At 39.5% G+C, this 16,822-nt stretch overlaps 1 protein-coding gene across 2 annotated transcripts in view; it reads right to left on the reverse strand.

Moving 5' to 3' along the window:
- The window catches only part of Cntn5 (contactin 5), a 1,240,814-nt gene that overhangs the window by 146,636 nt on the left and 1,077,356 nt on the right, over positions 1-16,822 (reverse strand). For both annotated transcript variants that reach the window (XM_087560151.1, NM_053746.2), the window contains 1 exon segment: positions 1,050-1,177. In XM_087560151.1, the coding sequence (XP_087416277.1) occupies positions 1,050-1,177 (128 nt within the window).

The following is a 16,822-nucleotide window of genomic DNA, read 5'->3' on the forward strand; positions in this document are numbered from 1 at the left end:
GCTTAAAATACAAGAACTCTGTCCCATTACTGCCTCAGTAAGCTAAAAGTGTGATCCTACCATCTTGGTCTCGCTTTGTGCTGTACAAAATACTCTGATCTGAGGAGGGGCAGAAGAGGCACTGTCTGTCTAATTATAAGATATCATTTTTGATGCTTTGTGCTTTACCTATATAAAACCTTTAAAATGTGAGTGGTCATAATTTTAGTTCAGCAACAGTATTCTAACTGCTTACTAGTTACAATTGAATTTTAAAACCTGACATTTTAGTACTGTTTTTATGGTCTGAGAGGAATATTGAACCAATGAAACGGTATCAGTCATGTACCCAAGATGGTAATGTGATGTGTTGTGAATACTGTAAGGCGGGATGGAGACAGGTTTTTGTTTCCTGTCTCCTCTCCTCCTTAGAGTCCTCGTGTGGACAAGGAAAGACATAGGTAAGTAGTTTACGAATGAGCTTCATTTTCTTCCGTTCTCTTTCAATCCTGAGAGGCAACTTTCTCAAGAAAACATTACTCCTAGCTGTCTATGGGGTCTTTTCATGCCTAATGCATCTCAGAGAAGTTCTGAGGAGGAAAAATGCAAGTTGAGGGCAAAAGTGACACTTTGAAGATTAAATGAGATCTCTTGAGCATTTACAGTTAAGGAGGAACACTTACTATTGCTAATGTTTGTGGATCCCTCATTACCTTATCAGACTATAGGAACCTTACCACAGGTGGGAACAGACAAAGACTGGACCACTGGGTTGGATGCCAGTAATGTTTGATAGACATGCAGTTTTCTAACTAAACAGTTTCAACTAAAATGACGGTATCACAAGTAGGAGCCATTGTTTCAAGCTGTTTCCAGTCTTTAAAGTGAAATTTGTGTTAGTTCTGTGTTCCTAACAAACTTTAAAACTTTAAAACTAAGCCATTCACTCCAATCAATACAAAGGCATATACATGCACACTGTATTTACTTCTCTTTGTTATTATTTTTTCTGATGGTAAGGCTAGGAAGCCAAAGATGTAAAACATCAGGCACATTATCTTTTCCCTTACCTTTGACAGACACAGAAGCTATGATCTCCGCGGAACCGAAGATGTTCACCCCTTGGCAAATGTACTTCCCCTCATCCGCTTTAGAAGCATTGAGGATCCGCAGGCTTCCGTCTGGAAGAATAGCTATTCTGAAAATTATTAAAAAAGGGTTTGTTCTCATTTTAATTCAAAGCACCTGTATGGCAAGAACTTCTGGTGAAGTCCAAACCGCATATCTCTGGTGAGAGATTACGAGGAAGGGTCCCTGTTGAAAATAAGAAGTGATATGCCCTTGGTCCTGCCAAGACTGAACCCCCAGTGAACGTGATTGTTGGGGGAGCAGGCAGTAATGGGGGGAGGATGGGGAGGGGAACACCCATATAGAGGGGGAGGGGGAGGGGTTAGGGGGATGTTGGCCCGGAAACCGGGAAAAGGAATGACAATCGAAATGTAAATAAGAAATACTCAAGTTAATAAAGATAAAAAAAGAAATAAGAAGTGATTGATGTTTGCTACGTTTCACAATTGGATGCTATAAACTCACTTAATATCTTCTTTTATCTGAAAGACGAAGAAACTTGCAAGTTACTTCTCTTGTGATAGTTTTTGACAGTTAATTTTAAAAGTGGCAGAGAAAGGTGACCTTAAATTTAGCTATTAAAGCTTGATACTCTAATATCACCTAGCCATATTTTAATACCAAACTTATGTATTTCACCTTAAACCAAAGGTGACCTCAAAAATCAAATAGAAAAAGAAACATGATAAAAGCACAGAGGAGGACTCGTACAGACATAAAATTAACTGTTCGCAGCTGAGCCGTGATTAATGGCTTCCCCAGCACCATCCTGGGTGAAAGGCATGGAAATGTAGCCTGCTAACTGGGCTATTCACACTACACTCTCTAGTGCAGGACTGTGATAGTCCAGTCTGCAGCTGCTCTCTTACATGACCTTTGGTAAAAGCGGACCTTCAGTTTTCTATAAGGGTGATGAATTGAAGGATTATTAAAAGTTTTAGAAGTTCAGTGCAAATGAGGTTGACATTTGCAATGACCAAATTACCCCATGTATTTATCATTCCGGGAATTTATGCACTTCAGATTTAATTAGCACTTTGGTCCTTTCTTCCCTTATGTGCTTGTGAAGTGTAACCCACTATTTTGTGAGCACAGCAATCTGCACAAGCTGCTTGATGTGAAGAAGCAGCCTTTGGGCTTTAGGTGGTCTGTTCGTAGACTCTAGACCAACTTCTTTAGCAATCAGGAAGTCACAGACTGACTATGAAAGTAAGAAACAGTGGCATTAGTGAATCTAAAACCCCGGAATTAAGCACTAAGTTTTTTGACAACTGCTTACTCTATGGTAGTATTATAACCCTAACCTGTGAATATTAAAGAAAACATGCCTGAACTTGGTTTACTGAGCTACTTCATGTCCTTCTAGGATGTATGTTCAGTGTGGCTTGTCTCCTGGGCCTGACTGCTATATAGAACTTTGAACATCATAACAATTGATAGAAGATTCTGGGCTGTTAAAAGGTAGTGTCTAATGAATGTACACACTGCCATGGATAAAGATACCTGTTTAAACTATATGGTTTTATTTATAGCTCACTCTTGATTTGCAAGATGAAAGAACGAAGGTCAACTTAGAATCAAGATAGACAACAATTAGAGAACTTGTCTTCTAGTTCATCTGGAGAGAGAATTCTTGCGATCCATGGAAAATACAGAGCCTGTAAACACCATGTAATCTGTGGTGGGAGTGACTCAGCAGTTAAAAGCACTTGTTGCACATGAAGAGGACCTGAGTTTAGTTCACAACACCTCTGCGTGGGAGCTCACAATTGTCTGTAAACCTAGCTCCGGGGGAAATGATGCCCTCTTTTGACCTCCATGGTTTTACACACACACACACACACACACACACACACACACAAACACACACACACACAAATACACACACACAGACACACACAGAGAGAGAGAGAGAGAGAGAGAGAGAGAAACATGAATATAACTAAAAACAAAATATTATTAAAGGTTACATAATCCCTTACACATGCACATGTATACATGAATGAAATAAAAAAATTTAAGGGTTACATAATCCTTCAATTGTTCATTACTTGGAAAATAATCATTTATTTTGAAACAAGGAAATGGTGAATTTTTTCTGATATATCCCCCAAAAAATATAGTAAAAAAATATATTTGAAAGCAAAAAGTATATTTTTTTATATACAGAGCTCCATACTTTTGCATGAATTATAGGCTGTTGACATTTACTTTATTAAAGCTTTCACAGATAGTTAATATCTTGAAAATGTTTAGATTTTACCAACTTGAAAAAAGTGTAGTATAACAGTAAAGAAGTATGGCTTCGAAATTCATCTGTTTTAAAGAAATACCTGTATGTCAGACACTGGCAGTATTTCAGTTCTGGATTTTAGATGAGTGTAATCTTATTGACAAAAGATATCCTAATTCCCTTTCTCTTGCTGTGATAAATTATCCTGAGCAGAAAATGAAGTCATGGAAGAAAACGTTAACTTTAGTTCACAGTTCTGGGTCCATCATAGCAGGGAGGTCCAGGCAGGACCTCAAAGGATGTATTCATATTCACACCCAAGAGCAGGGAGAGGATAGATATGTGCATATCTGCCAGTATTCAGCTTGTTTTCAGTACTTACACAGTCCAAGATCCCCCTCCCTAAGGAATGGTGCTGCTCACAATGGGCTGTCTTTTTACATCAACTAACATAATTAAACTATCCCCATAGACATATCCACAGGCCAGCCTGACTTAGACAATTACTTGCTGAAAATTTTTTCCAAGGTGTTTCTAGACTATGTCAAGTTGATAATTAAAATCAAACATCACATTAAGTAACAGATTTTTATTCTAAAAAATGAGATATGAATATGCCTGTACTTTGGATCACTAGTCTATTAGGGACAATTAAGGTTTTTGAATGCTATGATATTCATCTGTTAAATATCAGAGTCTGTCATTTAACTAAAATCTTACCTTCTGATTTAAAATGTAAATCTTCACCTGTTTTTTTTCTAACTTGGAAAAGACAAAGCAGATAATGAATATGATTTACAATCATAATGTCTGGCTACTACACACATAATTACTTAGATAACTGAAGACTAAATTAATATTTCCAGCCTCATTATCTTCTGCTCTTTCTTGTTACTTTTCACAAGTATATTTTGGGATGTTCAGATTTGGGGGAGTACTTATGTTAAGGTATCCTTGGACTTGAAGTTGGATAACAAAGGGGTGGGGAGAAGAAGCCAGCATATTACCTTGACGTGAAGCTCTACTAGCTCCAGTTTCTAGATTCCTTGAGTTTTGTTCTCATCTATAATTAATGACTAGATCTCTGTCTCATTAATCTGCCCAGTGCCCTAACCTATCAGCAATGCCATTGGCGCACGGGACATATTGTTAAAAACTCGATGTATGTGTTTGCTTCCATATGGTCAATTCCATTCTATCTTGGATCTCCTGTTGCACTTCTTCACATAGTGTAGATCTTTCCACAGAGACTGTTTATCTAGGAAAGGAAACAAGTTATTTTGATGGTGCCATATTGTTTAGTGGCTATGTCAATCATTTCTGCTGTACTGGCAGAGGATCTGAGAGAATGAATTTAAAAGGAGGAGAGATTTAAATTAGCTCAGTGAAAGTCTCTCTCTCCTCCATGATTATCTGGTTCCATTGCTTTGGGCCTGAGGGAAGGCAGAACATAATAGAGGTGACTGTGAAGTAGGAAACCTCACCTACTAGAATCCAGCATCCAGAGAGTAAAGGATGACCTAGGAATAAGATCTGCCAGGTTAGAGTATTTCCTGAGTTACTTGCTTTCCTATGTCCTGCCTCCTAGCTACCTCCATGCCAAGAAAGACTGTACTAATCGCACTATTAAATTGTAAATGCATCAATCTAGTTATGACACCATCATTTTCATGATGTGATAACCTCTTAATAGTCAATACTAAAGAAGAGTTTTGGAGATGCCCCTGAGAGTGCTTAGGCTTCATTTTGTAAAGCTTTATCTCCTTCCCTCAGTGCCTGCCCTCCCCATTTCCCTTCACACTCCATTTCCTTGTACTTCATTCCCTTCTGGTTTTTTCATTGTTTTCATATTTGATTGGATATTTTCTTTATCTACATTTCAAATGTTATCCCAATTACCACTATCCCCTCTGGAAAGCCATATCCCATACCCCCACCCCTGCCTAAATGAGGCTGCTCCCCCCCCCAGTGACCTACTTCCTCACGCCTGCCTACCTACCCTGGAATTCCTTTACACTGGGGCATCAAATCTTCACAGGACCAAGGGTTTTTCTTCCCACTGATGCCCAACATGGCCTTCCTACATTTGTGGCTAAAGCCATGAGTCACTCCACATGTACTCTTTGATTGGTGGTTTAGTCCCTAGGAGATCTAGGGTTTCTGATTGGTTGATATTGTTGTTCTTCCTATGGGGTTGTGAACCCCCTCAGCCACCTCAGTGCTTTCTCTAACTCCTCCATTGGGAACTCAGTTCTCAGTCCAGTGCTTGGCTGTGAACATCCACCTCTGTATTGTCGGAAAGGGCCTCTCAGGAGACAGGTATATCAGGCTTCTGTCGGGTGGTACTTCTTGGCATCCGCAATAGTGTCTGGGTTTGGTGACTGTATGTGGGCTGGATCCCCATGTGAGACAGTTTCTGGTTGACCTTTCCTTCAGTCTCTGCTCCACACTTTGTCTCAGTATTTCCTCCTGTGAGTATTTTGTTCCCCTTTCTAAGAAGTACTGAAGCATCCACAATTTGGTCTTTCTTCTTGAGTTTTATGTAGTCTGTTAATTGTATCTTAGGTATTCTGAGTTTTGGGACTAATATCCACTTATCAGTGAGTGCATATCATGTGTGTTCTTTTGAGATTGGGTTACCTCACCCAGTATATTTTCTAGTTCCATTCATTTGCCTAAGAATTTTATGAAGTCACTGTTTTTAAAGCAGAGTAGTATTTTACTGTGTAAATGTACCACATTTTCTGTATCCATTCCTCTGTTGAAGGCCATTTGGGTGCTTTCTAGCTTCTGGCTATTATAAATAAGGCTGCTATGAACATAGTGGAGCACATGTCCTTGTTATATGCTGGAGCATCTTTTGGATCCATGCCCAGTTGGGCATCAAAGAGAGAAGAAGCCCTTGGTCGTGAAAAGGCTAGGCCCCCTAGTGTATGGGAATGTCAGGGTGGAGAGTCAGGGAGGGGTGGGTATTTGGGTAGTGGAAAGGGGACACCATTGATATGTAAATAAAAATATATAATAAAAACAAAACAAAAAAAGAATGAATCAATTTGCATTCTTCTACATGCTGACCTCCAGTTGAACCAGTACCATTTATTGAAAATGCTATCTTTTTTCCACTGGTTGGTTTTAGCTCCTTTGTCAAAGATCAAAGGACCATCATTGTGTGGGTTCATTACTGGATCTTCAGTTCTATTCCATTGATCTACCTGCCTGTCTCTGTACCAAAACCACACAGTTTTTTTTTTTTTTTATCACTATTGCTCTATAATATAGCTTGAGGTAAGGGATAGTGATTCCCCCAGAAGGTCTGTTATTGTTGAGTATAATTTTCGCTATCCTGGATTTTTTGTTATTCCAAATGAATTTGCAAATTGCTCTTCCTCACTCTATAAAGAATTGGGTTGGAATTTTGATGGGGATTGCATTGAATCTGTAGATTGCTTTTGGCAAAATGGCCATTTTTAGAATATTAATCCTGCCAATCTATGAGTATGGGAGGCCATTCCATCTTCTGAGATCTTCAATTTCTTTCTTCAGAGATTTGAAGTTCTTGTCATACAGATCTTTAACTTGCTTGGTTAGAGTCACCCTAATGTTTTTTTGTTTTTTTTTGTTTTTTGTTTTTTGTTTTGTTTTGTTTTTCTTGTGACTATTGTGAAGGGTATCATTTCTGTAATTTCTTTCTGTTTCTATCTGTTCATCCTTTGAGTAGAAGAAGGCTACTGATTTGTTCCAGTTCATTTTATGCCCAGCCTCTTTGCTTAAATTGTTTATCAGGTTTAGGGGTTCTCTGGTGGAATTGTTAGGATCATTTAAGTATACTGCAATATCATCTGTAAATAGTGATATTTTGACTTCTTCCTTTCCAAATTATATCTCCGTGACCTCCTCTGTTGTCTGATTGATCTGGCTAGGGTTTTGAGTTAGGGAGAGAGTGGGCAGCCTTCTCTAGTCCCCGAGTTTAGAAGAATTGCTTCAAGTTTCTCTGCATTTAGTTTGATGTTGGCTACTGGTTTGCTGTATATTGCTTTTACTATGTTTAGGTATGGACCTTGAATTCCAGGTCTTTCCAAGACTTTTATCATGAAGGGGTTTTAAATTTTGTCAAATGATTATTAAGCATCTAATGGGATGGTCATTTGTTTTTTCTTTGAGTTTGTTTATATAGAAGATTACCTTGATAGATTTCTGTATATTGAACCATCCCTGTATCCCTGGGATGAAACCTACCTTATCTTGATGAATGATTTTTTTGGTGGGTTCTTGGATTCGGTTTGAGAGAATTTTATTGAATAATTTTACATCGATATTCATAAGGGAAATTGGTCTGAAGTTCATTTTCTTTATTGGGTCTTTGTGTGGTTTCAGTATAAGCCTAATTGTTGCTTCATAGAATGAATTGTGTAGTGTTCCTCCTGTTTCTGTTTTGTGGAATAGTTTGAAGAGTATTGGTATTGTCTTCTTTGAAAGTTTGACAGATTTCTGCACTAAACCCGTCTGATGCTGGGTTTTGTTTTGTTGGGGTTTTTTTTGTTTGTTTTGTTTTGTTTTGTTTTGTTTTTGCTGTTCTTGAGAGACTTGTAATGACTGCTTCTATTTCTTTAGGGATTATGAGAGTGTTTAGGTGGTTTATCTGATCTTGATTCAACTTTACTACCTGGCATCTCTCTAGAAAATTGTCCATTTCATCCAGATTTTTTAGTTTCATTGAGTATAGGATTTTGTGGTAGGATCTGATAAGTTTTTAATTTTCTGAGTTTGTGTTATTATGTTTCCCTTTTCATTTCTGATTTTGTGAATTTGGATACTGTCTCTGTGCCCTCCAGGTTTTGTTGATTCTTTGAATAGTTCTTTTTGTTTCTACTTGGTTGATTTCAGCCCTGAATTACATTATTTCATGCCATGCACTCCTCTTGGGTATTTTTGCTTTTTTTTTTGTTGTTGTTGTTCTAGAGCTTACAATTGTGCTGTCAAGCCCTTTGTGGATGCTCTCATTTTCATTAAATTCTAAAAAGTCTTTAATTTCTTTATTTTTTCCTTGACCAAGTTATTATTGAGTAGAGCATTGTTTATCTTCCTTGTGTTTGTGGGATTTATGGAGTTTTTTGTTTGTTTGTTTGTTTGTTTGTTTCTTTGGGGGTTTGTTTTGTTATTTTGTTATTGAAGACCAGCCTTAGTTCTTGGTGATCTCATAGGATTCAATCTTCTTGAATCTGTTGGGGCCTGTTTTGTGACCTATTTTTTGCTCAATTTTGGAGAAGGTACCATGAGATAGTGAGAAGAATTCATATTCTTTTTTGTTTAGAATGAAATATTCTATAGAGATCTGTTAAGTCCATTTGGTTTACAACATCTGTTAGTTTCACTGTGTTTTTGATTAGTTTCTGCATCCATGATCTGTCCATTGATGAGAATGCAGTGTTGAAATCTCCCACTATCATTGTGTGAAGTGCAGTGTGTGCTTTGTAAGATTTCTTTTATGAATGTGGGTGTCCTTGCATTTGGAGCATAGATATTCAAATTTGACAGTTCATCTTGGTAGATTTTTTTCTTTGATGTGCATGAAGTGTCCTTCCTTATCTTTTTTTGATAACTTTTGGTTGAAATTCGTTTTTATTCAATATCAGAATGGCTATTTCACCTTGTTTCTTGGGACCATTTAATTGGAATTTTTTTCTCCAGCCTTTTACTCTGAGGTAGTTTCTCTCCTTGTTACCGAGGTGCGTTTTCTGTAAGAAGCAAAATGCAGGGTCCCATTTAAATATGCAGTCAGTTAGTCTATGTCTCTTTTGGAGGAATTGAGTTCATTGATGTTAAGAGATATTAAGAAAAAGTGATTGTTGCTTCCTGTCATTTTTGCTGTTAGAGGTTGAATTATGTTTGCATGGCTTTATTTTTTGGGCTTGTTGTAAGAAGATTACTTTCTTGCTTTTTCTACGGTGTGGTTTCTCTCCTTGTAATGTATGATGTAATTCTGGTAGGTCTGCCTTTATATGTTTCTTGACCTTTTTTCTTTTTTTTTTTTTTTTTGTTTTGTGCATTTGGTATTTTGATTATTATGTACCAAAAGGAATTTCTTTTTTAGATCCAATCTATTTGGAGTTCTGTAGGCTTCTTGTATGGTCATTGGCATCTCTTTCTTTAGGTTAGGAAAGTTTTCTTCTATAATTTTGTGGAAGAGATTTACTGGCCCTTTAATTTGGTAATCTTTGCTCTTTTCTATACCTATTATCCTTAGATTTGATCTTCTCATTGTGTTCTGGATTTCCTGGATGTTTTGGGTTAGGAGTTGTTGCATTTGCATTTTCTTTGACTATTGTGTCAATGTTTTCTATGGTATCTTCTGCCCCTGAGATTCTCTCTTCTATCTCTTGTATTCTGTTGGTGATGCTTGGCATCTATGACTCCTGATCTATTTCCTAGGTTTTTCTATCTCCAGGGTTGTCCCCTTTTGTGATTTCTTTATTGTTTCTATTTTTATTTCCAGATCCTGGATGGGTTTGTTCAATTCCTTCACCTGTTTGGTTGTGTTTTCTGGTAATTTTTTAAGGAGTTTTTGTGTTTCCTCTTTAATGGCTTCTTACTGTTTACCTGTTTTATCCTGTATTTCTTTAAGGGACTTATTTATGCCCTTCCTAAAGTTCTCTATCATCAACATGGGAAGCAATTTTAAATCCAAATCTTGCTTTTCCAGTTTGATGAGGTATCCAAGACTTGCTGTAGTGCATGAACTGGATTCTGATGATGCCAACTAGCCTTGGTTTCTGCTGCTTATGCTTTTTTGCTTGCCTCTTGTCCTCTGATTATCTCTAGAGCTACCTGCTGTTGCAATCTCTGACTACAGCCTGTCCCTCCTTTGATCCTGGTTGTGTCAGAACTCTTCAGAAACCAGCTGTCCCTGTGATCCTATGATTCTGGGATCCTGATATCCTGGGTGTGTCAGAGCTCCTGGGAGTCTAGCTGCCTCTGAGAGTATGAAATCCTGGTGTGACCAAGTTCCTGAGATCCTGTTGTGTCAGGGCCCCTGGGGCTTTCTCTGGGTGTGGCAGGAGTAGGTGGGGAGCCAGAGCCATGGATTTGCTTCCAGCATAGGTGGAAGTTGCTTCTGGCTGGCAGGGTTTGTGTTTTCCTTGTTCCTGTGGGGGGTCCCAGTTACTCTGTGTGTTGGGATAAATGTGACCTCAATTGTAATTTTGAGTGTGGCAGAGCTCCAGTGTTCCTGGTTGTGTCCAATCTCCTGTGAGTTGAGCTTCCTCTGTAATCCTGTGACCCTGGGTGTTTCAGAGCACCAAGGAGTCAAGTTCCCTCTCGATGTTGTAAGAGTGGATGCAGAGCCATCATCCCAGGTCTGCTCAGGGTCCAGGTTCGGACTGAAAGGAACCCATGCCACTGTTTGGGTGAAGGTTCCTGTGTCCCTTGATCCTGGTGGACCCAGTTACTCTGGGTGTTGGGGCAGATGTTGTCCCCTTTTGTCCTTTTTCTTTTCTACTGCTTTTGAACTTTTATTTTTAACACATAGCTATCTTTTTTCTATATTTCGCTTATTGAAAATGGAGTTTTTCATAGACTGTATCCTGATTGCAGATTTCCTCACCCAACTCCTGTGATATTCTCCCCACCACCTGTCCCATATACACCCACACTCTTTCTGCCGATTCTTAGAAAACAGATGCGCATCTAAAAAACAATAACAAAGATAAAAGAAAACAGAAGAAAATAAGAAAATTTATTGGTAACAGTATTGATGCATGGGAAAAGTGATAGATGACAGATAGATAGATAGATAGATAGATAGATAGATAGATAGATAGATAGAAGGAAGGAGGAGGGATTGAAGAGGTGACTTCCTATTCTGCTAAGGTCACTGATGTAGTGTATTTGAACACAATATTTTAGATTTCTTTAACCTATTTCCACATGGCATGTATTTGCGGAGTGCACAGCTGCATTTGTGGTGCTTCTTGCTTCTACTCTTCACATTCCTCAGTTAAATTTGTTATCCTTTTTCTCATTAACATGTAGCACCTTTGTAAGAAGTGAGGGCATAATGGCTCAGGTGTCCTTTTCCATGAGGCTGCTATTGTCTCTCTTCCCACCACATTTCTGGGAACACACCAGTGAAGTTCTTAGGGGCAACACATAGAAATGAGATAAAGCATATAAATGGATCTGGATAGAGAAGGACATATGGTCAAAATATATCACAATATGTACAGATGGTGAAATGCGATCCTGTGACATGGAATTTTAGAGTAGAATGTGTAAGTTGGGTAGTCAAAGCTCATTTTACAAATCGAAAAACTCTTAAAACAAGGAAATAAAACTGATGTGTGAGCCCATCAGTTACGAAATGAAGAAAAACTATCAAGGATTTCTATGTTCTCTGCACTAAGCAATTGTGACAGGTTTCTCTTGCTGCATAGCACAAAACAAACTTGATAGGAAAATACCTTCCTTTCAAGTCTACCTTAGTTATTTCCTCCCTTAGAACCTGAAGGATGGACTGTCTAACTGGATTCTCTGCTTAAAGGGCCCCATATGTTCAGTGAAATTCAGGTGTATTCATGGTAGGGTCTTACCCAGATTCTGGGAAGAACTGCTTTCCAAGTTCATTTCTATTTTGAAAAGAATTCATAGCTATATGTGTTGCTCTTTCCTTGCTGCTGGTTTTAGCTGGGTGCTGCTCTTTGATTCCAGAAGCTTCTTGAATATTTTTATTCTCTATAAAATCATATTATATTGTATTATGTATATAGTATCTCAGAATCTTTAGTGATTTATTAATATTATAAGCTTTTAAGCTAGAGAGCATAGGGTTCCATTTGCTGCCATATACAGATATCTTCCATGTGTGATTTCAAGCTCTTTAACTATTAAGACTGGTTCAGTCAAACCTAACTAGTTCTTTTGAAGTGTTTGCTAGATAATACATGTAACATATTATTCTTCATTTGAATTCAACATAGGAGAACAGAGGAGAGGTGGTCACTAAGGTCAGAAGGAGCATGAAGTCTTGAAAAACCAAATGGTCAGTTTCAAGGGAGCAGGGAATCGGACATAGGGGAGCACAAGATGTGGGTAGATGAGGTACAAGAATGACCCTGGAATAGTGTCAGTATAACCCGGATTCTCAAAACAACAGAAATGTCAACTATTTCAAAGGCTTTATCAAGTTATAAGAGGCATATTTATATTTAACTCATAGGGTGAGTCCTTCTGTGTAGGTGTAAGGTCACGCCAGCTTTATGATTAGAGAGTAAACACAGGTGTCACCCTGAAGGACGACCTTGCTCCTCTCAATGTCACTTGCAGCTCCTTTCCATACCGTCCTATACCAGACACCTGCTTGTTTGCTTTCTGCCATATTAGTTTGCATTTTTCTACACTTGAAATATGTAGTGATGGTGATAAGGCACATCCATGGACAGCTGAACTCGATAGACTTAAGACTTACTTTCTAATCATGCCCTCTTCTTCATATTTCAAATCTTCCTCAACCAAATGCTGGCCACTCCCTATCTCATTCCTATACTGAAACATTAGAGGAACCATTACCCCATCCCTCAGACACAGGGCACATTGCCTGGGGCCATCTATAATTGGTATAGAGATGGCAGCTCCTTTTTACATGAAGAAGCCCAAAGAGCTGGCTGTGCTACATTGTCAGATATGGAGTTGAATGAAGCATGGGCCCTCCAGGCCCACATCGCTAATCAATAGGCTGTCCTAATAGCTATTACCTGTGCTTTCCAATTGGCCTGAGACAATCCCTAAAAATCTATACTGACTCCAAATATGCCTTCCATAATCTCCTGTCCTACACAGCTACCTGGAAAGATCTCAGGTTACTTTTGACAAATAGTAGTGGATCATCAACTAATTCAAACCAGAATATGGCCATGGTAAAAGCCTCCCGTCACCACACAGCTATTTGAATTGTCCACCGCCAGTCCCAGCAGATAGATGACTCTATTATCTCCAAGGGAAACAACCAGGCTAATGTTGCAGCTAGAACTACAGTCCTTGGGGGCATTGTCTTGTTTCACCCACCATAGGACATTCTCACAGCACAACCAACTTCCCCTCTGTCATCCCTGGACACTCACCAGACTCAGTCCTATCGTCACCGGTTCTTTCATCCTAACAGTCAAGCCTTAACTTACTTTGTTAAGACCCACTTATAGCCTACCTCTGAGGACGTGTGTGTGTGTGTGTGTGTGTGTGTGTGTGTGTGTATTTAATATATCACTGCCTCTTGCGAATTTGTCAGATGTCAGACCCCAACTCCAGATATTATATCCTCCTTTCCCCACCCACCAGGCTAGAGGTTCCCTCCCTGGAACTGACTGGCAACTTGACTTTACCCACATGCCCAGTCAAACGTACCTCCTGATCCTAGTGGATATCATCTCAGGGTGGGTAGAGGCAGTCCCCACCACCAAAATAGGGCTCAGAGAGTCTGATCTCCTTTGTAAGATCATTCCTCGATTTGGAATCCCAGACTCTCTCCAGTCAGACAATGGTCCCAAATTTACCTCCCAAATTTCTCAAACACTATCTAAAGCCCTCAACATCCCTTATTACTTTCATATTGCATACCACAGCCAGTCCTCAGGTAAGATAGAATGGACTAACTGCTCCTTAAAAATCACCAATGTCAAACTGTTATAGAAACTCACCTAGATCAGGGAAAACTCCTACCTCTGGCCCTTTTCAGACTATGGGCTGTCTCCATGCAACCTCTTTTCATCTCATCTTTTGAGCTTATTTTCTGGCTTCTGGTCTTTCACAAAACCCTCTCCTTTCTCTGATCACTGCCTTACTCTGTCACCTCTCTTCCCTCCTGTGGAACTTTACTGACCACTGTTTATCACAGCCACATACTATCTCCTGTCCACTCCATATCAATGTTGGAGATCAGGTCCTTCTCTTCCCCTAAATATCAGGGCCCCCTCAAGGCAATTCTTGTGACCTCCCATAGCTGCTAAGCTTAAAGGACTCTCTCATTTGATTCATCTGTCTTAACTCAAGCCCTTCCCCTCTCCACCTCAAAATAACACTTCTTACACCTCAACCCCATCAGGACCCTGTTCACTTAAGCTTCAGAGAATGTTAGGGCAACCACTCTGTCTCCAATCCCAGAAAAATGAGGCTCCACTCTGGCACCTGAGTTCAATCCTTCAGTATTAGACATGAACTTCTCCTTGTCTCCTGCTGTTAGTTTCTATCCAAGGTAACTCTTAAGTCTGGAGATTCAAGGCTCAAGAAACCCCTACTTATAACAAATAGTCTCTCCAAATAGGGTCAGAAAATTGTTCCATAGTTCGATGCCAGGAGATGATCAAAGCTGCCATCTCCCCTATATCTATAATCCCTTCTAAATATTATGACCTCTCTGCTTTTTTTGACTAGATACAGGACTATTATAAGAAATGGCCAGACAAATATGGGGGCTGCCCTTATTCTTGCCAAGTACATATGTTAGCATTACAGACAAATCACCTCTTCTATCAATGATGCAAGACCTCTTCTTCTTTTCTGTGAAATCTCAGGTGGGAACAGGTGTTGGTAAACTCTATGGCACTAACAAATCTGGGCTCCCAATAAGCACAACACATATACAGAGAAAATGTGTCCCAATATATGTAATTAAACACTCCTCCAAGGTCGTTACTTCTCGGACATCCCCTCTCCTAAATAACACTAACCTATCATTCCAGACCATGACCTCAGCCTACAAAGCCTTAACATCTCCCAACTTGGCTGCTTTGGAGATTGCAGGTTATGAGGTGGCCACTGGAACTAGCTCAAAATTGCCACTTACAACTTCTCCAATGCCTGTCTAATAACCTTGATTCATCTTTCACCAACTTGCCTGACCCTGCTGTTACCTCGACCCTGTACCTTTTCTACAGCACTGTCTTTTGCATGGCAGACTGTTTGCGGGCATCCTGGACATGTTCCATAAGAATGTTAAGTTCCCTAGACTATAACAAAACCATGATTTTCAATAACTCATCTCTACCACAGTGCACTACCATCTAGAACTCAATTATTTGTGGTGATCAAGTGTATCATTGTCTACCTGGCATCTGATCAGAAGTCTGCATGCTGGTGTTGCTTTTGCCCAGATCAGGGGTAATCCATGGAGAAGAGCCCCTACCAATTCTGGTTGTGGACTTAATAGCTGTCCAACAGCAAATCCTCCCTTCTGTCTGCTGCAAGAATAACTAAGTGCAGGGGTTGCCACCGAAATATCAGGACTGGCCACCTCCCTGACCTTGTGCCATCAGTTATCTTGGTTGTCTAAGATCATAAATAGGTGATCCAAACCATACTCACTCTCCAAGGACAGATCAATCCATGGTAGCAGTGACACTTAAAAATCAATGGCTTCTAGACCTTCTTACAGTTAAAGAGGGTGATCTTTGCATTTTTCCTCCAAAAAGAATGCTGCTTCTATGCAAACCATTTGGGTAGAGTTAAAAAATATCCAACAGCTAAAAACAGAGCTCCAAAAGCACCCTTACGCCTCTGACTTTTATGTCTTTGAAAACCACACTTGGAAGTGGGTACTGCCCTTCCTAATGCCCCATCTTTTCATTTTTCCTGAATTTATCATTTGCACCCTGTTTCGCTAACCTCTTCTTCACATTTGTCCAATAACAAATCTAAATAATTTCCAAATAATTAATTGGTTCCTCTTACAGGCTTATCAGGCACTGCCAACAGAGAAGTCTGATGCCAACACCTATTGAATGAATCCCTGTGGTGAAGATCAACTCTACCCCCAAATTGACAGCATCCCTGAACAACGGGAAGCAGTTTATGAAATCTGACACCCCTATTCTCACCACACCATCACTTCCCTTTTAATTCACCTCTTTAAGATAAGAAAAGGAGAGGAATGTTGGCAATCAGGCAGATCTACGAACAGCTCAAAGTGACTCCATGACAATCAGGCATCTTTACAGCCAGCTTTCAAGGGGCCTCGAGACAAGACACAAAAAACATGTCATCATAAGCTGTCCAAAGGTAAGCACATTGTCACTTCTGTCACGTGTCCCTTTGTGTATATCCCCTAGTGCATGTACCCTGGTCACAATAAAAGTCAGATTCTCTTTCCTCACTCTTTACTCTCCCTCCCAGAGGCCACCTCTGTGCCCCTCCCTTTTAATAAAAACACCTCACACATGAGACCTGTTGCATAGTGAGATTTTTGTCAGGACCTGCCACCTAATCTTATTGCATGTAGTAATATAGTTTTAAGTGTGTGTGTGTGTGTGTGTGTGTGTATGTATGTGGTGTGTGTGTGTGTGTGTGTGTAGCTCAAGGCTTCATGCATACTTGACAATAACTCTCTGAGCCATATACCAGGTCTAAACATTCTTTTATGTGTAGTTTTATACACTTAGGCAAATCAAGTTCCGATTTATCCATTCCTCTACAACAGTCAGTAATGATTTCCTTTTATGG

The sequence above is a fragment of the Rattus norvegicus genome, chromosome 8 (assembly GCF_021556685.1).
Source record: "Rattus norvegicus strain SHRSP/BbbUtx chromosome 8, alternate assembly SHRSP_T2T, whole genome shotgun sequence".
Taxonomy (NCBI): Eukaryota; Metazoa; Chordata; class Mammalia; order Rodentia; family Muridae; genus Rattus; species Rattus norvegicus.